At 33.3% G+C, this 23,213-nt stretch overlaps 2 protein-coding genes across 2 annotated transcripts; one reads left to right on the forward strand and one right to left on the reverse strand.

Annotated features, from left to right (window-relative positions):
• The first annotated feature begins 3,305 nt into the window (after nt 1-3,305).
• LOC108459600 (ubiquitin-conjugating enzyme E2 7-like) lies at nt 3,306-5,812 on the forward strand. The gene is made up of 6 exons (XM_017759038.2): nt 3,306-3,485; nt 3,579-3,681; nt 4,509-4,606; nt 4,682-4,782; nt 4,934-5,011; nt 5,369-5,812. The coding sequence occupies exons 1-6, from the start codon at nt 3,443-3,445 to the stop codon at nt 5,444-5,446; spliced, it is 501 nt and encodes a 166-aa protein (XP_017614527.1). The 5' UTR covers nt 3,306-3,442; the 3' UTR covers nt 5,447-5,812.
• Nucleotides 5,389-6,691, reverse strand: LOC108459707 (uncharacterized). Its single transcript, XM_017759144.2, has 2 exons — nt 6,240-6,691; nt 5,389-6,142 (listed from the first exon to the last, which is right to left on the reverse strand). Exons 1-2 carry the CDS (start codon nt 6,591-6,593, stop codon nt 6,020-6,022), a joined length of 477 nt encoding a protein of 158 aa, XP_017614633.1. The 5' UTR covers nt 6,594-6,691; the 3' UTR covers nt 5,389-6,019.
• Nucleotides 6,692-23,213: the final 16,522 nt, after the last annotated feature.

Here is a 23,213-nt window from a genome sequence, read left to right on the forward strand (position 1 = left end):
ATCTTCGATATACCTGTTGAACCATTTAGAATAATATTGGATACCTGAGAATCTCGCACAATAAGTGCCAATAAAAATATAGCCAAAGCTATCTCAATAATCTTGCACCCGAAGTGCCAATATATATATAGCCGAAGCTATCTCGATAATACACACGAAGTGCCAATACATAGCCGAATTAATCTCAATAATTACCCCTAATGACATGTCATTCGTATCCTAATCTATTCTTGAAGTTTAACCGAGATTTCCAATGCTGAATCGCAGTCAAATATATCCGCAATGTCGTAGTTCACAATTTATTCAATATTAAAGCATTTAAAACATAATAAAGATAATGCTTATTACATACAAACTTACCTTGGATGTAAAAACGGTGAAACGAATTGATTAATCCAAAACCTTATTCTTTTCCCAATTTAAGCCCGTATTTCGCTTTTCTTGATCTATATAATATCAAATTTAGCTTATTCAATAATCTCTCTATTCAATTTAGTCCAAAATACACTTTAAGGCACATTTACACTTTTGCCCCTAATATTTCAACATTTTAACCACAAAGTTTCCACATTTCACAATTTAATCCCTAATTTGCATTTTCACTAAAAAACACTTAACAAAACTTGTATAACTATTATCAACCATTAAATCTCATCCTAAACCTTTAACAGTTTTGCAAATTAGTCCTTGGGCTAGCTAGATTAAGCTGTAATGATCTCAAAAACATAGAAATATTTAAAAACGGGATGAAAAATCATACCAATGCAAGATAAATAGCTTGGCCGAATGCCCTAGCATGCTCCCATGGTTTTCTCCTTTAAAAATCGGTGAAAGAGATGACAATAGATGATAAAAATGGTTTTGTTTTAATTTAATTAACTATATTTACTAAATACCAAAATTAACCTTATTATTAACTCAAAATTTCAATAATATCAAGCCATTAACATCCATATCTAATTAATGGGCTATTTATCACATAAGGACCTCTACTCTAAAGTTCTATAGCTATTAAACACCTTTAGCTAATCACAAGTTTTACACTTTACGCAATTTAGTCCTTTTTATCAAATTAAGCATTTAAACGACAAAATTTCTTAACGAAATTTTCACACAATCATAATATCATGCTATAGACATTAAAATAATAATAAAATAAATTTTTTGACCTCAAATTTTTGGTCTCGAAACCACTGTTTCGATTTGAGTAAAAACGGGCTATTATATTAATGAGTGGAAGCATGATCTTTTAACTGTTTTGTAGGGTTATTCAACGGATCAATTGTTTGGGAAAGGAAGAATGTGAAACAAACCCTAGGCCTAACAACCCTGGGAAGTCATCAAGGTGGGAATTAACCCCAAATTGGTATTGCTCATTCGTGAACACCTTGACCTCAAACCAGTTTGGACTATAAGGTTGGAAGATAAACAATTCTTGCTAGCTCGTTATGTTAGTGGAAGACCAGATGATCCTGCTAGGATAGCGACTAGTTGATTGACGAAGAACCCGAGACGATAGTTGATTGAATTGTTGAAGTGAGCTAATCACCCATCTTTAGATTTGATTCACTTTATTTTTCTCTCTCTTGCAATTTTAATTCTTTTATGTTATTTTATTTTATTAATTTAAAAACCCTAAAAAATATTTCTTATTTTACTATCGTACTAGAACTAATTTAAAAGTATTAATTAGATCTTTAAGTGTTTAGGTTAAGATTGATTTAATATTCGCCTCCCTTGGGTACGATCCTCAGAGTACTCACTTACTTCGTTGTAAAATCTATATTACAACCCGACTCGTATACTTATGGATACCGCCTCGTAATTCTCCATTTTATTGCAGTATTTACATTCTAGACGTTAGTACATCTAATAGTTGATATGCAACACAACTGTAAATGCTTGTGGATTAGAGCTTAGTTTTGTTTAATCCAAGCAGCTACGTTTCATGCATTCATTCAGTTATATTGAAAACTTCTATTGGACCATCACTCTAATTGGTAGAGAGCGGGGAATATATAAACTAATAGTTGCTTATGTATAGATAAAATAAATATGTATTTTTACTAATATTAGTGTCATGAGTGAATTGAGTACTAATTCAATTGAGTAAAGATGAAAATATTTTACTTTATAAAGTAATTATATTATTTGAGAGTTTTTTAAAAGTAGAAATATAAATATACATAATAAAATTTGAATTCAAGTCTATATAATTTTTAACATTTTACTTTCTTATTCAACCAAAACTTCATTTGTTATTTATATAATTTTTTATATATATTATTCTATATTATTGATGAACATGTAAAAATATTCTTTCTTACTAGCAATGTGATGGATTGTTGACCCATGGACGAATGTTGATTGTGCTAAATCTTATACATTTCAAGATTGTCCAATCTTTCTTTAATATTAAATCTTTTATTATGAGTAGGAATATCTTCCAACCTAAATTTGTTCTCTTTCAATGATTTTGATTTTTGATTTTTGCTTGGGAAGGAAGAATTGGCAATTGGTCTCCCGATGTCAAGGAACAAAATATTTGACTACCATAAACTTCTTTTGACATTCAACCAGCCAATCTTAAAATGGATTTTTTTATATCAATTTGGATTGCTCAATTTCATTATACAACTTTTATTCTCATTCAATAACTTTTTTTTTTCTGAGTTTCAAATATTACATTGATTTTTTTTTTGATAATTTTAAATAGATGCACGATTATGTTTTGTAAACTTGTTCCCATTCATTTCAATTTTAATTTCATTTTTTCAATTTTTATTTTAAAAATAATTTAGATATTTTTACTTAATTTATCTCAAATTTTAAACAAATCTTTAAATTTGAACAAATAATTCAACTATAAATAAGTTTAATATATAATTAATTATTTAATCTTCACATAAAATTACAATAATTATTAAAAATTATGGTTATACAATAGAAACACATTGTTTACACAATAATAAAAAAACTTCTATATAATTAAAATTTATTTACAAATTATTTTATTTTATTCTTCTATATAATTACATATATAATAAAAGCAAATTCTTATAATTATATACATAATCAAATTTTAAATATTTCTTTTAACTTATTCATAAATTATTGTAAATATTTAAAACATATATCTATTAAAGTTGTGAATCATTAATTATATATTAATAGTCAATATAATAAAATTTAAAGTACAAAAAGCAGTATTTGAGTTAATGGATCCTAAAATCGAAATAATGGACTGAAAATAGAAATTAGATAATCATTTTATTAAATATTTATTTGACAGAAAATAAATATTTAACATATCTATAAATGGAAACGAAGTGTCGGCTTTTAGTTTCCTCCAATTTTTTCTTCTCTCTTCAAATCGCAGGGCTTTTTTAAGTTCTCCCTCTCTCTCTAGAACCCTCACTATTCTTTTCTTTTGTTTGTTTATATGGCATCTCAAGCCAGCCTCCTCCTTCAAAAACAGCTCAAAGGTACTCCTTTTCTCTCATCGATTTCATTTTTGATGATTCCCATTACTTTTTGCTTTTTTTTTGGGGGGTTTTGATTTGTTGTATTTTCGTCAGATCTTTGTAAGCATCCGGTTGATGGGTTCTCGGCCGGATTGGTTGATGAAAACAATATCTTTGAATGGAGTGTTACAATTATCGGACCACCTGATACTCTTTAGTAAGTCCCCCCGCCTTTTTTTTTGGTAAAGTTTCGTTCTTTCTTTTGTTATTATCATTGAAATTAGTTGTTTCTTATGGATTCTTTGATGTGGATTTTGTGTGTTTACATTTGATTAGGAGATTAATGCTTAATAGGGTTTAGGGTTTTTTAAATTAGATTGATTTAGCTGAACTTTGATTTATGCCATAGTTGGTTTTAAGGTGTTCTATTAAATTCGAATGGGATTTTGGGGGTTCTAAATTGGATTATCTTGATTGAGTTTTAGGTGATTCTAAGGTTAACGTATGATTTTGAGTTTTACCTATTGATTGTGTTGCCAATTGCCAATTGTTTAGGTTTCTCGAATTGATTGCAGGCAGCAATCTTAACAAAACAAATTGTTTGTTTTCGACAACTATACATGATAACCATGGATAAGGGTTGCTGAATGCTTCTTTTCATTATATATATACATCATTAAGTTTTACCATCAAGACCTGGTTCTTGTAGTATTGGTTCTCTTGAGAATGATATGTGGTAGTTTCTTAGCTTCTGCAAGGAGGTTGTTGGTTCTAACGAGCAAAAATTGTTGTTCTTGTGCTTTTGGAATTTGTTTAGTCACAAAAGCTTGTCAACAGTTGTCTTTGCTTGTAGCTTATGTTTCTTGTTACGTGTCTTACCTTACTGTTGCTTGTTATCCTCAAGTAATCTTGAAATTGAATTGAGTTCTGTAGGAACTGCTTCTAGTGGTTGTGGCTGTGGGTTAATCTCTCGTTTTGGGATATATCTTTTACCTTTATGTTTTTTCTTATTAATGTTCTTTAACGTAAATATTCGGACTTCAGTGAAGGGGGATTTTTCAATGCCATCATGAGCTTTCCACCCAATTATCCAAACAGCCCTCCAACAGTGAAATTTACATCAGAGATTTGGCATCCTAATGGTATACCTTTGCCTGTTCGAATTCTTTTGCCTTTGTGTAATGCAAGAACTAATTAATCTTTAATGTTTTTTGCAGTTTATCCTGATGGGCGCGTTTGCATATCAATTCTTCATCCTCCAGGCGATGATCCAAATGGCTATGAGCTTGCTAGTGAGCGCTGGATGCCAGTCCATACAGTATGTTTGTGAAGTGTCAATTCTTTTATCTTTTTTTCCTGCCTGTTCAAGTTCCATTCCTGAAAGTTCAACTACTTTAATTTATGGCGTCCTTCCTCCTTTTCTTGACACCATGATAGATTAACAAATGCATATTCTTACAATTTGGCAGGTTGAAAGTATTGTATTGAGTATCATATCAATGCTTTCAAGCCCTAATGATGAATCTCCTGCGAATGTTGAAGCTGCTGTAAGTGACTTTCTTGATTCATTTATTCCTCTCTTTTGTTGCGGTTTGGCATTCCGTTGATGTTCTAACGTGGTGTCTATCCTTGTATTAAGGCTTCTAGTGTAACAAAACTTTCTTTAAAATATGCTTATTTGATCGATCTCATTTTATCATTAATTAAAATGACTCTCAGATTTGTGCTTTTAACATTCTCTTGGTTTTCTTTCCCTTTGCTATCAATCATCTATCTGTATGATCTCGTCACACAACCATTGTCATCAGCATCTCATTCTGTTGTAGTATCATGCGGCACAATGCACTATGCTAATTTTCTCTTTGTGTGCCTTGTATATGATCAATACTTGTTTATATTGGCAGAAGGAGTGGAGAGAGAGGAAAGATGAATTTAAGAGAAAGGTTGGTCGCTGTGTCCGACGGTCGCAAGAAATGTTGTGATCAATGATGGCTGTTGCTGCTGTTCCTTCTCTAGAATATATGAACCCGTGGAATGCCTTAATTTTTATCATGTAGGGAGATGAGTTGCGGCTGATTACACCGCAGAGTCCTTGTGAATCTAGGGAGTGCCTTAAAACTTAAAGCCCCCCTTCCCCTTCCCTATCTCTTTCTATTTTTATTTATTGTGCTTTTAAGTGGTAGTGTTCTTTTGTATTCGAAAGCGTTTTGGTTCTGGTTTTGTTTAGTAGTGTTTTGAGTAGCAGTCTCATATCATCATAACGTCTCATTCGTGACTTTTAACTCTTTATTTTGATGAACAAATTGTCTTTTTATTACATGCTATTTATTTATCTTATTACTGGGAAAGCTAATATATAATATAATAGTTGACAATTGAATATGCTTAAAAGTTTAGACAAATATAGTCATCTGTTAATGATATTACTATAATTTGAGCCGTAAATATAAAAATAATTCATGTACTCTGGGGACAAGGAGTGACAACTTTGATAGATAAACTAAGAGATTTAACTGTTCAGTTTTAAAAGCAGTAATAATTTATTTGGCTTCAAATCAAGCTTGTTTTGGTGGGTGAACATGGCTGCCCATCCTCACAGTTATGCCATCGATGTCACGTACGTAATCGACCCTTTGTCCCCATTCCTTTTTCTCAGGCTGTCTCACCGCCACCGCTCGCTGTCCCTCCACCACCCATACCAATTAAAACTCAAAAGCAAACATGATAAAATTAAGAACGCCCATTTCAAAAGCAAAATATGATTGTCGTACAAACCTTGTAAGCAGTATCGACGTGTGAGTAAACGAAGCAGAGTTCCATCGGGGTTCGCTCGCTATCAGATCTTGGGACTTGGACTGCACCAGTTAGCTTATCCGTCTCATGTTGATATTTTGGAGTGAAGGCTATAGTGGTCTGCCCACTCTCCAGCTCTCCGCATCTGTAACCAAAATTAAACCCTTCACATCCCATTATATTTTTAAGGGAATATATGCATTTATAGTAGCTGTGAGACTCGTCCAAGCGACGAACATTGTAACCAGAGGCTTTTGCGTAGAAATCTACTGATTTAGCCACGTTCTCAACATAAACAACTGTGTAGCCAAACACGGGTTTAAACTTAAACGCCATTGTTTTTGTTCTAAAACTCTTGATGTTAGAGAATTTTTCTATTCCCTTTTCTGGGGTAAGGCTTTCGTTTGTTTTTGAGGTGGACAGGATGCAAGTGCTAGCACCTGGCAATCACTTATATTCATTCACCAGGTCTAACTCTAACTAACTATACATTTTTATCCTAAAATTACAACAGTGTATCAGGTCTAATGGGAGATGTGGCCACGTGTATGCTGAGAGCAAACATAATAGGCCTGCTCCTGTTAGCACGATTGTACCTGAAAGCTCTCTTTCTATATTTCTAAGGAAGATGAAAGCGGTGCCTTTTGTTTTACATACCATGAAGCTGTTTTCTTGTTAGAATTTCAGCTTATTATTGTGAAAAAGATTTAAAATTTCTCTCTTACTATTTTCCCCTTTTTCACAATTTAATCTAACATAAAGAAACAAATGAAGTGACAAATCTCATATTCAACAAAGTGATGTATGGCGATGGCTGGTGGATAAACTTCTTATCACTACAAGAAACTTAGTATTTAGCCTTTAAGGTTAAATATGTTACAAAATAAGTTTTTTTTTTTGTAAAGTTAAAGAGTCAAATAAGTGATTATACCATTTTTTGTATTATTCATATTTATTTTATAGTCTATGAAGACTCTTTCGAGATTCATGATTATCCTCCCAACAATATCATTTCTAAAAAAATTGTTTTAATTATATATATTTCAACCCTTTTGTTTCATTACCATATATAATGGTTTTGGGCAAAACTTAATTAAATTATTAAAATATGTTTCAATAACTACAAAATTGGTTAATACCTTTTAAACATCTATAGGGTTTTGGTTATAAAAATATTACGTAACAATAATGCATTAGTTACGAGATAAAGTTTAGAAGTCCAACATTTTAACTGGTCTCTTTACTACTAAAATTTTATTTTTTCTACTATTTAAGAAATTATTATTTTTAAGTTTAAGGATAAAAAGTTTAAAACTTATTTAAATGTTTTTCGTAAAGAAATTTAATTAATTTTTAACCAAAGTTTAGGAAATTTTTAATTAAGTTCATTTTTATTTTCTCTTCAAACTTAACTTTAAGGTGCTTTCCAACCAAACAACCTTCTAAAAGTTTGGTATTTCTTTATCTTATGAATAAAGGATATTTATACATGTTCTAAAACTCATTATGCTACTGTATTATCAATGTGGGATAAATTTCTTAAACCTTGATTTACATATATATTTATAACTTCAATAAACCATTAAAAACATTATCGATAAGACCTTACTTTTCAATAAACATTTTTAAATTTGGTTAATGTAAAATTCGAATTGAATTACAGCTTGTGTTTTCTATAAGCGTGTATTAATATGGTCGATTGAGTCTTAGCTCGATTGGTATCAGTATTATTACTAGTGCAGGAGGACGTGAGTTCGAATACGCAAAAACGCATTATCCTCCTATATATTATTTAAGGGTTGAGGAAGGATTATGTTTAGTTTGATACATTATATCAAAAGTAGCCAATATAATAAAAATCTATAATTAGATTAAAGTTAGTTTCTTGTTATCAAAACAATTACAAGATATAAAAAATTATTATTTACAAGCCTAATATTTACTTTACAACAAATTATAACTTTATATCTATTTATTTTTCAATATTTTAAAATATGCCTTTTCATTTTTAATTTTATCTATTAAAAATCATTATTTTATTTACTTTACAACAAATTATAACTTTATTCTATTTATTTTTCAATATTTTAAGTTTCTTTTATTTAAATTTATGTTTATTTAAAAACATAAAGAATTTAATAGAATTTTTAATATTTTTTATCATTTTTATAAAAATATTTTTAGTTATTGTATTATTTTATACTTATAAATCCAATATAAGTTTATAAAAAAATTATAAAGCCCAGTTGGACCTACTTTAAATATCAAAATCAATATTTGTTCTCCTTTTGAACTACGAGTCTCATTTTTTTCCAAGTTAATTTCTTAAATATAATTTTTCATAAATTGAACAAACCTTCGTCTAGCATGACACATTGACAAGTTTTTCTTTTATTTATTCTCTCTCTTTATTTTTCTTTTCCTTTTTTAAAAAAAATAATCAAATACATTTAAAGATAAAAAGTTGCAACTAGAATTTTATCATTGGTCAAGATTAGTAATTATAAAATTAAAATCAACAACGAGATTTAAATGAGTTGCAAATGTTTCCGCTTATGAAATTAATTTCACGTTATTATGATAAATAAAAATTAACGTTATTTTATAATTGCTTCTAATAATATAACATTAACTAACAATTTATTTTATCATTACATACCTTAAAAATTATATTCAACAAAAGTTATTGCAAATGTTTGAGTGACACAAAAATACCATTGCAAAATTTAAGTTACTAATGCCAATTTTTGCTGTGGTGCATGTAAAAGCCATAGTAGTAGTAGGTGATCATTATGTTGGACGCGTCACGCGTCAATTGGAAATGATATTTGAGACATTATCGTGGATGACCAATCTACAATATTCCTAATTCCTAATGCTTTGCAATCCAAACCTAATTCCATCAAGTACTGCTCGTACTTGTTTGCTTTTGAATCTTGTTTAAGAGATTATGTTGCGTATATAGTTGGCTGATATTGTTTGCCATTTTGCAGCAACTCAGGACTTTGTTTATTATAGTTTTATAGTGATTGCTGAGAAGGTTGCTATGACAAGACCTCCAAAACTCTCAGGCCCTTTTGAAATGTTTTGGTACTTGCATATTTTCCTTTATGGTTGAGTAGAGTGTCACTGCCGGCCAGTTATATATTGTTGTGCTACCTCAATTTTCTTAGTGTCTGCTGTATATATTGCCTATATACATAAGGATAGGCCTAGCTAAGCTAAGTACTACTCATTTTATTTGGTAAAGAATAGACTTCCCCAGGACCTAATTTTGAAAACGTGGCCACCCCATGGCTCAAACTTGGATTGTCCTATCAAACCCTTCAGCTTTCATTGCCCTATCATGGGAAACAAGCCCACAACGCAATAAACAATGACATGAATTGGATATTGAAATTCTATCACTTTAATTTTGAAGCACTTCGTGCAAAATAATGAAAATATAATTTTATTTTCGTTTAATTTTAGAATTTATAATTCAATAAATTTTGATATTAATATTGTTTTAATTTTGGATATATTTTAAAAAAAATTGTTGAATAATGAAAATAAGGTGACTCACTATACGTCAAGTCATCATAACTTGGTACTCGACCAAATGATGCTAGAATGGAGGGGACACTAAACATAAGCCTCAAGAAGTTGACGGAAAAGGGACTCATACGACCAAACAACCTCTCCATAAATTCGAATTTTGCCCATACATTCGTTGTTGGGGTTGTTGTCAAATATTTTGTTCATCTTGCATCTTATGATGATAAAGCATATTCTGCTCTGGAAAATGTTGCGACGATGATGTTACCTCTGCACAGTGGTGCTCCGTTTCAACAAATGACATCGAGTCCACCTGGTATTTACCCACGCAAAGTGGTGATGGGCGCACAGAAGAATGTGAATGGACAAGAGCAAGTGAAGGTGCATACACTGGAGTGGGTGTATGCGCAGGCTTGGTTGCACCAGCTGCTGATCGACGAGGTGCAAGCCTAAGAGTGCGACGTCTTGGTCGAGCTTCAAGGACCAAAATATCTACTCCTGTATATAAAAAGGGTTGCGCATTATACAGAAACCACTGATGAGATTATTCCAACATCAAAAAATTGCCACCATTAGAAATCTCGTTTGTACCTCGTCCCAAATTTGAATCCAAGAAGCATGTTCAGCTGGCCAAAATTTATCTTTTTTTACCATGCAGGTCAATATTGTGAACCTTACTGAGCTCAACTGGTGGAGCTGGTGCACTGTAGAAAGTTGAATTGTTACAACACCCGATTAATGTGATGTCACTCAACAATTGCAAGATTTATAATTATCAAATTAATCTATCATAGGCTCGATCAAATATAGAAACATGCCAGGATTACACTAGAGATTGTGGGTCAGCGTATGAAATCGATCGAAACTATGAAAAATATGACATACAAAAACTTAGATTTCACATGCATTTTTCTAATTCAAAGTGATGAAATTATTAAAATGTAATTATGGTCAGTTTAATCATGACCCTCTATCTGTTGCCTAAATACAAATAGAATTGTCCCTAGAATTGAACCAGTTGTAGGACTGTTCTATCTGTTCAAAATAATGTAATACAATCAATGGCAAATAAATAATAAGTCGAGCATTGCATATGACAAACCAACTTTTTTTTACCTATTAACAACATTTGTCTAACTAGCGGGAGCAAAAAATGACATTTTGTACCAGACTCACGATTGAAGCAAAATTAGACAAACTCCAATATTTAGCGTAATGTGATTAGTCTACCTACACATTTTCTGATACAAGAATGCTAAAACAGTACCGCCCAACCATTTCAAAATCTCGCAGTAATTTTAGATACATAAGATGTACCCTACTATCAAATTTGTCAGGCATCAATGTTCCATCAATCAGATGTAGTATGTATGCTTCAGCAGCATACATAATCTCATGCAATGTTGCATGTTGAGGGATACTTTCGAAATTATGCTCTTACCATTTCATTTTAACTTCGAAATTGTTTACATTACCCTTTTCCGGTATCCTGCCAAGCAACTCTCGATAGTGCCTCTCCACAGGTATTTAGCTTGAACCGGACACTGGAAAGCCATTTACGGAAGGTCTAAGTTGGACTACAACATCTTGTGGAGTTATCATGCATTCCTCATTCCTCACGTGGTAAGTCTAGTATCCACCGTTCAACTGATGCAGATATTAATTCTTAATTCAAATTAAATTCATCTATTTATACTACAATTGTAACGCACTGAATAATTTATTTCTGTTTTTATAAATATTTGACATAAATATGTATCTGCTTTAGTGGCTAAGTATTTTGAGAGTGTGTGTGAGATCTTGGGTTCAAATTTCATCTTTGCCAATTTTGTTATTCTTCTAATCCTGGCCTTATCCTTATTGAGTGGGTTTTTATAAAATTGTCTGTTAATATATATTAGAATGAGCCTACTGGTTCAAGTGGTAAAGGAATTAGTGTGTTGGAGGTTTCATGTTCAAATCCTTGTGTGAGCGTGGGTGTCATATTTTTGCTCTGTTGACCGATAGAGTTTCGATGGAGTTGGGATTCTGAGAAGTGGTTGTTAGTGGGATAATGGGGAGGAATTTGAGGGATTTCTGATAACATATCTGATTTTATGTTTCTTTTTCTAGATTTTCTCTCTCTTCCAAAATTCCTAACAGAATTCTGACATCAATTTTTTGCCTAATCTTTGTCACTTTCTTCTTTTTTTTTCCTTTCCGACAATTCTGCTTCTTGTCTTTTTGTCTGCTGTTGTGATCCCGTATCTTGATATTTAGGTGTTTTTGGTGCGTTTGGTAAGTGTGGTTATTGTTTTGGTTTGTAAATTGTTGGTTGATGGGGCTTGTTTTGTAACATCCCGAATTAAGGACTACTCGAAACAGTGGTTTTGAGACCACAAATTTGAAGTAAAAATATTATTTTATGATTCTTATGAGGTCTATGATATGATTTCATGCTTGTCTGAAAATTTCATGAAGAAATTCTATTGATAAAGTGTCCAATTTGACATTTAGGACTAAATTGCAAAAGTTGCAAAATGTGAGTTCTGGAAGATTTAAGCATGAAATTGCCATGGATTATTAATTAGAGGTCTTTAAATAGCAATTTTCTCAATTTCTATAATTATGGATAAAAATAGGCTTGAATAGGAAAAAAATTGAAAGAAAGGCGCATTAAGGGCATTTTTATCATTTGGTTAATAAAAGAATAAAAAGGGAAAAATAAGTCAAAATTGATGTCCATCTTCTTCATGTGTGCCGAAAACTCTAAGGTTTCCATAACTAGGGTTTCTTCAACTTTCAAGCTCAATAGTAAGTGCATCCTAGCCTCGTTTTTAATGCTCTTTACATTTTTGAAACCCTCGTAACCCGATTTACCTATTTCTAGCCATATTTTGAAGTAGGGTTCATGTTTGAAATTTGATCCATGTATGAAATGCATGTATTTTGATGTTTCATGGTAGATTATGAAAGTTTGAGGTGTGTTTAACATCTTTTACCAAGTGATTTCTAGTGAAAATGACTAAAAATGACTTATTTGTAAAGTTTGTAAAATGAGTAGTAAGATGTAAGATTTAATGAGAAATGTGGGCTGCTATGAGCATGTTATAAGTTTGGCTAAGCTTGGGTAACAAAGAAAATGAACACATTTCATTTTACGAGTTTAGGGGCTAATTTGTAATTATGTAAAAGTTTAGGGACAAAATTGTAATTTTTCCAAAGTATGATTTATGGACTGATTTGAACAATTTGATAATTAAATAAGTGAAATTTTCTATTATAGATTAAGAAAAATGGAGTCCAGACCTAAACCGAGGAAAGAACAAGGTTGTGGACTAAATTGAATAGTTAGCCATATTTTGGTTTCGAGGTAAGTTCATGTGTAAATAATGTAACATTAAATTATTATGTTTTTAATGCTTTAATATTGCATGAATTGTGTAATTGTTTTTGTGGATTTAATTAATGATGACTCAATGACAATTCGACGAAGTTTGATATCTCGAAACCCCGGTTGAACCTTAGGAATGTTAGGATACAAATGTCATGACATTAGGGTTATGTGCGATCCTATGTAAGACCATGTCTGGGACATGGCTTTGGCATCAATATGTAATTTCGTGTAAGACCATAGCTGGGCTATTGACATCGATATGTGATCCCATGTAAGACCATGTTTGGGACATGTCATTGGCATCAATCTACGATCCTATGTAAGACCATGTCTGGGATATGGCATTGGCATTGATATGTGGTCCCATGTAAGACCATATTTGGGATATGGCATTAACATTGTAACACTCCAAACCCGGCCCAGACGATACGACCGAATCCGACGTGTCACATTGAAGCGTTACTATAAAAGTCATGTTTTATCTAAAATCTTTCTTAGTGTTGAAAGAGTATTTTTCGTTATAGATTAAAGTGAATGGAAGCTATGCACCAGGTAGGATGCCGGAAAAGAGGAGGTGAGTTTATTAGACTGCTTAAATACCAAGCTCTCCACGGATCCACTCCTAGACATGCACACAACCATTGCCACACTTTAACTAAGTGATTGTTCAGGAAAAACCATTTTGTTTTAAGCCTCTGAAAGCACTTATTAATTTTTGAAAACGTTTTCGTTACGGAAGCTTTGTCTTGTTTCACGATATTTTGAAATCAGGTAATTTCTTTCAAAAACGCGCTCTAGAGCTATTCAATTTCAAACAATTGAAACAATATCATATCTAAGCTAACAAAATATACTAAAAACAATTAAAAATAATTAAAGTGGCCTTATTACAAATTAAAAACACGAAAACATAAAGGAAATAATCTAAAATAAAAGTGAAGGTATAAACACTTATTTTAAACAGTCCACATGGCCACTCTGAATCCCTCCAGCTCCAAGTCCACCGATCTAAGGCTCACCTGCAAAGATGGGAAAAAGAGGGTGAGTTTAGAAAACTCAGTGTGTAAAGTATCCCAACCAGAGCACAAATCAGTTCAAGCTTTACTGGGCCTAAGCCCTATTTAGATATCAGAGTTAACTGGGCCTTAGCCCATATCAATATTAATCTGGGCCATAGCCCCTTACAGTATCAGAGTATACTGGGCCTAGCCCATGTCAGTATCAATCTGGGCCGTAGCACTATTACAAGTCGAGATATATTGGGCCTTGCCCATATTAACATAGTTGGGCCCATTTCAATATAGTTGGCCCATAACAAAACAGTCTCATATGATTAATGCATGATAACCTCATCCAACCCTGCACTTGCATCCATCCATCCCTACACTTCCTGTGGGGAATAAATCACCCACGCCATCCCTACACTTACAGTGTTAGCACTGGTTGCGGCACTAACTATAATCCGCAGCAAAGCTGCTTATATCGGAGTATGTGGTACAGCCACCAGAACGGGTTCTTCCTCCATAACAGAACCCAACCCCATGCAGTATGACATGTATGCAGTATATATAATTAACAAGGCATGTTTCAGAAAGACAGTCAGATTATAGCGTAAGAACAGTTATTTACCCTCAAGGGGCGTAATCGTAAACTTACCCCTTTAAAGGTATTACAGTAATTCTACCTTACAGAGGTATTTCAGTAATTTTATCAGTCTTTTTAGGGTTTCATCCTCATTACAGTTATTAACGTGTCTTCAGAATACTTACCGGACGTTTTTACCGAAATATGCCCGTTAGCCCATTACCTAATTTTGGCCCATCGAAGCCCAAATTCATCGAGGTGCACCAAATTGCGCACTTTGCAATCTTACTGTTGAAGTTACCAAAATTATCGATACAAATAATCCCACGAGCGTTCGCACGCTCGCAAGTTCTCGAAATGTCAGCTTTTCGGCATTTCAGTTTTTACCGATCTAGTCTACTAGTGGGTGTCGTTTACACACCTGTTTTACGACGAAACGTTGACGAGTTCCACACACGAGCAACCTACAATCAGTTACTATAACATTAGATTAAAACTCGATAACAACTTAACACATCAAACCCTCACCATATTCGGCAATAGTCCATATCTTTAACCCTTACCTTTATCGATCTCCAACTACGAGAACTAGATGCTCCAACAGTTTTAACCCTCTATGCTCCTTGATTGCTTGACCTTAAATCCAGACTAAATACATAACAGAATAATAAACAAAACCAATAACCCTTTAGCCTTAGTCGATAGCCACCCTATGCGTATAGGGGTTTTAGCTTTTCTAAAACCCGAAATAAAGAATAAATCTGAGTAATACCACAGGTTCTTTCAACCAAAATGATTCCACTTCAGTTTCTACTTAGATCTGATGCAAATCCAGCCCTTAAACACTAGCAGAAATCGAATCTTAGAGATCTAAAGATTCAGCTATATGTCCCTAAAAACTATGGTGTTTTCGGCTTTTGGAACTGTGAAGAAGAAGATGATTTGGTATTGTGGTTTTGCAGTGGCATTGCCGTCAGGGGTTGAGGTTTAGAGGATGTGAAAATCGGCCAAAAGAGATGAAAAAAATAGGAGGATTTTGGCTAGAAGAAATCGGTACAAGAAACAACTTTCGGGATTTCGGCTTTTATGGCAATTGGTTATAGAGCTTTAGAAAAGAATGGGAATGAAAGAGGAGATGAGTATAATGGTAGGAATGTTTCGGCTAGAGAAGAAAAGAAGGAGAAAAGAAAATAGAAGAAGAGAGGAGAAGAGAAGGAAGGATTCGGCACTCAGGAGATCTAACTTTGCGTTTTCGGCTTTTTGCGATACTGAGAAGAGAATAGAATGAAAGGGAAGGCTCTAGGTGGCTAACCCTAATTCAACAAAACAAAAAAAAAAATAAAGCTTACCCTAATGGCCATTCAGACCCACGGCCCAACCTTCCTAAAGCCCTAGTTGAATTTCCACTTAAGCTCTATCACATGCCCGGCACATGCACACAAAAAAATAAAAGTAACAACACGCTTACCTTGTGATTTGAACTCTGGCTCCCCCTGAACATCCATACGTCACTCCCCAAACACCTAGGTGACTCCACATGCCACTTTACCACAAATCTTTTTGTGTCTTATTTTACCACATCAATTTTAAAGGCCCATATCGCCAGAACCCACTCTCTCCAAAATTAAAAATTCAGGAATTGCCTCGAATTAAATTTACTCTTGGGCCTTTTAAAGGCCCGCCAACATACTCAGACCCACAACAAACAGTCAAAACACAGTATTTCTAAAAGTCATTGGAAATTACAGGAATCCTGAAAATCCCAAAAATTAGGGCATTACAGACATCCTACCATGTGTATGAGAGTTCCCAAGTATCCTTTAGTATTCTAAGTGGTTCAACGAGTAATCCAACGATTATGTCAAAGAGATGACAAGGTATGATCATGTAAAAGGGTACAGGTGCGTACACAAAGCTCATAAACATTGAGATTATAAATCAATGAGACCTCGGAAGAAGTGAATGAATGAATTATGATCATAAGTTTTATTGTACATTATGTAAATGGCATGACTTAAAATGTACCTATGATGCTTGATGAAATTGTGATAAATATTATTGTGTTATGTGTATAATAATGCAAGGTTAATATTGTTAATTATTTACATGCAAACTTACTAAGCTTTATGCTTATTCCCCTTTCTTTTCCATTTTATTATAGTATTACCAAGCTAGCTCAGGGATCGAAGGACATCGGAGCTCAATTCACACTATCAAACTAATCTTTTGGGTATAGTAAAATTCAAGTATTTTAAGTATGGCATGTATAGGGACTTAGTCTTTTTGTTATATGTCATATTTGTGTAGCCAAATGTGTTGGCTTATAATGATTTAATGATTCATTTTTTATATGACCATGAGATATGACCCATATTAATTATAGGGATGTAATCTTATTCATACATGTATACATGTGCTATGGTCACTTATGTTGTGGTTAAATTCATTTGGCATGGATGAATTGTAGATATGATCATGGATGTTTGATGATGGAAATGTGAGTAAATGGCATAATAACAACTAAGGCATGAATGTATGAAATGGAAGTAAATTGATGTTTCATATTGCATGTGATTTGGTAAGCTTGGTCTAAATAAAATATGAAGTCTTAAGCAGGTATAAATTGATAAGAAGTCGATATGCATGAGCTATGTTTGTGAATGTGTAAGTGCTCATTTATGCTATGTAGGATGTCATTGAGATGTGTAAGTGTAAGGGTGAAAAAAAGGCTTGGAAAATAGCCTCAAAGTTGTCCACACAGGTAGGCACACGGGCATGTGTCTAGACCGTGTGTAACACACAGTCTGCCCTATGGACGTGTGATCCGGCCATGTGTCCCCTGCACCCTAATTAGGTAAAACAAAATGCCCAGTAGTAAACACTCAGGCAGAGACACGGCTTTGTTCTCAGTCGTGTGAAGGACACGACCTCAGGACAGGGGCGTGTGCCCTGGGCTGTGTAAAGTCTGCACCTGATTTTTGGAATTTAATTCGCCACACTGCCTAAGCACACAGGCGTGTGACTTGGCCGTGTGACCCTATTTAGTTGATGACGTCATAAATAGAGAGTTACACGGGCTGAGGACACGGGCGTGTCCCAAGTCACATGGGCGTGTGTGACCACACGACCTATCCACACGGACGTGTGACCCTCCAAAATAAGAAAATTTTCTAAGTGTCACAAAATTCTGAAAGTTCTCGGTTTAGTCTCGAACCACACCCGAGGTACGTTTTGAGCCTCGTGGGCCTTTATAAGGGACAAGATGCATGTTTATGAATGGTTTTAAGTTGAATGAAATTTTATGGCTCGGTTTTGTATGAATGTTTATGTTTGAGTCTGGTAACGCCTCGGACCCTATTTCGGTGTCGGATACGGATATAGGGTGTTACACGTTTTGTGGTTTAAGAGAAGTTCAAGGGCTGGTTACTGCTAATCGGCACTCTAGTTGTGCAAAATCATCGTTGTTCGTTCGAAGGTAAAGGTTTTGGTAGTTTAAAAGGTTGTTTATCTCGATGTAGTTTGGCTTAGTCTTGTTTTAAACGACTAATCTAGTGTTATGTTGGACAATTTTAAGTGCTGAGTGACTCAGGAGTATTTTTGCATCGAAACCGTACCAGGTGTGTACCCGAAAAACAGGAAATCGAATTTCGACAAAAGCCGAAAAACTGTTCTGTCGACTCCACACGAACATGTGGTCACCCGTGTGGTTGGCCGTGCGCAAGACACGGCCGTGTGATTAACAAAGGCATGACAGTGCGCAGGACACAGCCGTGTGGTGGCTTGAGTATGGCTGTGTGGGCCACACAGGCTAGGCCAAGTTAGGCGTGTAGGCCCACACGGGTGTGTGGGTTTTTGGGCCAAGTCGTATGGGCCACATAGGCAAGGCTAATCTGGGAGTGTGGGCCCACCACACAAGCATGGGGGCTCATTTTTCTGAAATTTTCCCTAGGGTTGCACGGGTCATTTCAATCGATTATAGGCCTATCGTAGGGTCGGTAAGGGCTAACCAAACCCTAGTTTAAGTGAACTGGTAATCTGATAATATGCTCTGAGTAGGACTCTATTAAGCATGTTTGTCTGATCAGTTATATATATATTTGATATCTGTATATTAGCATGTTGAGCATGTCTAATCTATAAATTCTGTATCTGATTTATGTAACTATTTTGGGGTGTGATTGGTATATATGGATGAAGTGTTCTATACGGCGTTATCATCTATATTCTGGCAGGTTGGCTGCATATTATCTAATATGTGTCGTAATGGCACGATATGGTATGTAGCAATGGCTTTTAACCCCACATGGTGTGATGGGATGGTCGAAATTGGTGTGTAGAGGATGGGGATAGGATTTTGCATATCTGTTTCTGCTATCTGAATTTGAGATTGTATCTGATTGTGTGTATGATTCTGTATGTTTTGCATGTCTAATTCTGTTGGGTTACACACTGAGTTTACGAAAACTCACATCTGTTTGTTTGTTCTGTTCAAGTAATCCTCAAACTTAAGCAGATCGGTACAGCGGAGACTCAACGATGACCACTCGACCGTAAACAGTTTAAACCTGGCAATTAATGGCTTTACTTATGATTTTGGTTTTCATTTGAGAGTTTATAATTTCTGGGACTCTCTAGACTTTATAGTTTTTAACGGTTGATTCTTGGTTTTTTTTTTTATAATTTGTATGCTTTGATAAAATATTTTATGAAATTGAAGGTTTTTAAGCAAAAAGAAGTTTTCTAAATACGAATTGAATTTCTAAAATGAAACGGGCTTGTTAAACTTTCGCTGTAAAATAAGTTTTGCCAAATAAACTAGTTAATTAACGTTTTTGAAAATAGTTATAAAGTATATGAGTTAATAAACTGAGATGACTTTACGTAACAACTCTATTTACTAAACCCATTCTCTGTGACATTTTCAAATTCAATCATAACGTTTAGGTTGAGTTTGAGATGTTACAACAATACTAAATCAGCTTATATTAATATTAGAATACACTTGTTTGTTTTTAAAACACGATAAAAATCTTAATTTAATGATATTAAAAAAAAAAGAATACAACAACCTAGAAAACCCCATCTACCGTACTTTGTTTTTAAAACACCATCTCAATTTTAATGATATTAAAAACCATAATTATCGATCAATAATTTCTTAATATTATTTAAAAAACAATTTATTTTACCAACTTCGCCCTCGTCTACCTCATTAAATTTCAAAATTAACTTCTTATTTTTTATTTTTTATTTTTTATTCCAAACTCCAAGACGTTACTTTCTGTGGACAGTAACAGCATTTTCCCACTTTTGTGATTTTGGGCACGCGACGCCTCGGACTGTGTTTTTGACCTTTGGGGATTCCTAATACCAAGTGACGTGCGCAGACAGAAAAGAAGGGTTTTGGAATTGGATAGGTTATCATTATTTTATAAAAAGAATGTCGCATCGCCTTGCTGCTTTCGTCATATACATATAAAATGAAAATGCTCACCAAACCTTTCCCATTTTCCTTGCCTTTCTGCTTTCTTTTTCACCTGCTTCATCACACCGGACTTTCCTTGACATTCCAACAGTTTAACTTTACATATATTAATCCATTGAATCTCATCGATTTATTATATGCATTGGAATCATTTAACATATATACTAACGTACTCATGCAAATTCATCCTCTTTTTGGAGCTTAAGATTAAGATTCAAAAAATGAGTTTTTCTCAAAAAACAAAAATTGAATTCCTTTATAATATGGGTTCATTTTAGACAACATTTAAGATTAAATCTATAAATAATACATGAACATTAAAAATATAATATGTTAAGTTATAGGGAAACCTAAACCAATTTAATTTAACTGTTTATAAATAGACAAATTTTTAAATTCATTAACAAAACCCTAAGATCTTTTGCATTTAAACAAATATATCCGAACAGTAAATGTTGAAGGTAGTGGGGAGTTGGTGACTGTCAAAGTAAACCCTATATGTTAGATAAATGTGGATGACGGGTAAGCTCGAAATTTTCCTAGTAATAAAATTTCTGTTGCAGTAATGGTCTTCTCGTTGTCAGTAATTTATTATCTTGAAAATACTGGGGTTTAGTGGATGGTGTGAGGGACAATGTAACCAATCGAATTTCACAGTTTCTAAGCAACTATCCCACCACTTATAGTGGTGCTGCCTGTTCGATGGAAATGGTGTTTGGACTTTGGGGCCTTGATAAAGACATATCAGTCTCGACTCTACCACAAAACCTTCCCATGTGTCTTCCTCATATTCTTTCCCTTTTGGATATTCATTTTGCCTTTGTCTTACGTCAAACTATTATTTCATATAACCTTCTCCTCGTAACTGAATCACCTGGAAGACAAGATAAAGATACATGTGAGATGGGCACTTCCATTTTAGTCCCTAGTTTGTTGCTACCCTCTTCTTCTTTTCTTTTTTACCCCTATATCTTCAATGTTACTTTCTTATATATTTTGATCATCATTGTTTTTAGAGTTAATTTAGTACAAGGCACCTGAGTTTGGTATGAAAGTTCAATGTGGTACTTTTCCAATTAGGTACTTAATTTTTTGTTTCTATTAAATAAAGTAGTACCTAAGCTTAACACCGATATTATATTATGTATAATAAAAGTAACGAAAAATATATTAAGATTTTAACTTATTTAAAAATGTTCAAACAAAAACACTTGTCAACTATTGATTGGATAAAATTTTAAAACTTCCACTTAGGTACCAGAAACAAAATTAAGTACCTAATTGTAACAAAAAATATATATATTGGTACCACATTGAATTTTCATACCAAACCCAGATTCCATTTGGTACATTAACTATTGTTTTTATGTCCACAAGAGATGGTACTTTAAACACAATAAAATAATTCATATAACAAGACCTTAGAACCAAGCTATTGCCATTTGAATAATCACATCATCACACCCAATGAAAGTTAAGACAACAATGACTTTCCATTGGTCTTCTTGCAGGAAAATATGCAGATTTTGTGTAATGCAATATAAGAAAATACAGTATAAAATTATGAATAAAACGTAAGTGCGTTAAGTAAAACATTTTATATACGATACTGTATACTATACTATCCTTGGGAACTAATATTTCTGGTATAAAAAGAGATGAAAGAATTGAATATAACAGTCTGACATTGGATCCCACCATACACGGTGGCAGCTACTGATCCCCATGAAATTAAAACCTTTTGAAACTTTAATGGCATCAGCCCACACCAAAAGGAGGGAAGAAAAAAAAGGGTTAGTGGCTCAGTGCATTTGAGGGGGGGGCATGCGTTTACTATTGAATGTCTTCCAATATAAAACCATGAAAGCCAAAGCTCGTGAGCTCAACTACGTAAGCTTATTAGGGCAAATAAAATCAGAGCTGCCAAGAAAAAAGTATGATCTATTCTTTTATAATTTAATATTTAAAAACCAAATCTATTCTAGTTTTCGTTCTTATTATTATAATAATAATAAAAAGAAAGAAAGAAAATTTAGTGAGGGAATTATATAGTAGTGTACAAAGAGCAGCTCTGCTTTGCTTTAACTAACTTAAAGCACTAATGTCAATTTGATAAGAGGATTCAGCTAGCAATGACCCACTTGACCCTTCCTTCTCTTCAAAGAACACCATAATGGTAAACTTCAGCAAGTCGAATAAGGTCAGTGGAAATCTAGAGAAACCCCACTTTAACTTTATTATTTTATAATTAACTAATCTATATCTAGTTTATCTCCTTTTTTACATCCTAGAATTTAGATTTGTCAGCTTTGGCTCAAGCTATAATAGTAAGCGTATCAGGTTTACCATCTAGCTACTTGACCATAGAATTTAATGAAGATATCCTCATTAATATTTTTTAAAAAATAATGAAATAAATACAATCTATATGTTTGATATGATTAACGTGACACATTCTATTCGTATTTATTTGTTTCTTAGACATGAAAAATATAAAATATAACAATCAAACGTGAAGAAGAAGGGTTTTCCAAGAGAAGAAAAGCTTTCCCTTTTTAAGTTAACAGTCATGATATGCATATTGCTGACGAATGTGGTTCGGCATATTGGGAATTTAGGTTAATCCTTAATTTTCCTTTTTTGTTTAATTCTCCTTATCCCATGTGGATATACATAATAATATATATATAATATAGCCCAATTAAGATTTGCTCAAACCAAAGGATCAACAAATTTGTTTTATTTAGTTATCAAAATCAGTATAATCGCAATTTACTCGTGCTTCCAAGGAAATATACAAAACCATAATCCAAAATTTTGATCCGTATCTAGATGCATATTAATTTTGTATGTTTATTTTTTTCAAATATTAATTTTATTATACGTTCTTATTATATCTATTTTTTTTAATATAATGCCTAAAACTAACTAATAGTCTTTCCCAAACCCTTAATATAATGTGCTTCAGCACACT

The sequence above is a fragment of the Gossypium arboreum genome, chromosome 7 (genome assembly GCF_025698485.1).
Source record: "Gossypium arboreum isolate Shixiya-1 chromosome 7, ASM2569848v2, whole genome shotgun sequence".
Taxonomy (NCBI): Eukaryota; Viridiplantae; Streptophyta; class Magnoliopsida; order Malvales; family Malvaceae; genus Gossypium; species Gossypium arboreum.

Bases quoted from the DNA above. Each gene is read 5' to 3' on its own strand.
- LOC108459600 (XM_017759038.2), top strand. From the start codon at position 3,443: ATGGCATCTCAAGCCAGCCTCCTCCTTCAAAAACAGCTCAAAG. The intron at 3,486-3,578 runs GTACTCCTTTTC...TATTTTCGTCAG, and splicing joins CCTTCAAAAACAGCTCAAAG to ATCTTTGTAAGCATCCGGTT. The intron at 5,012-5,368 runs GTAAGTGACTTT...TTATATTGGCAG, and splicing joins CTGCGAATGTTGAAGCTGCT to AAGGAGTGGAGAGAGAGGAA.
- LOC108459707 (XM_017759144.2), bottom strand. From the start codon at position 6,593: ATGGCGTTTAAGTTTAAACCCGTGTTTGGCTACACAGTTGTTTATGTT. The intron at 6,143-6,239 runs GTTTGTACGACA...GTGGAGGGACAG, and splicing joins ACGTCGATACTGCTTACAAG to CGAGCGGTGGCGGTGAGACA.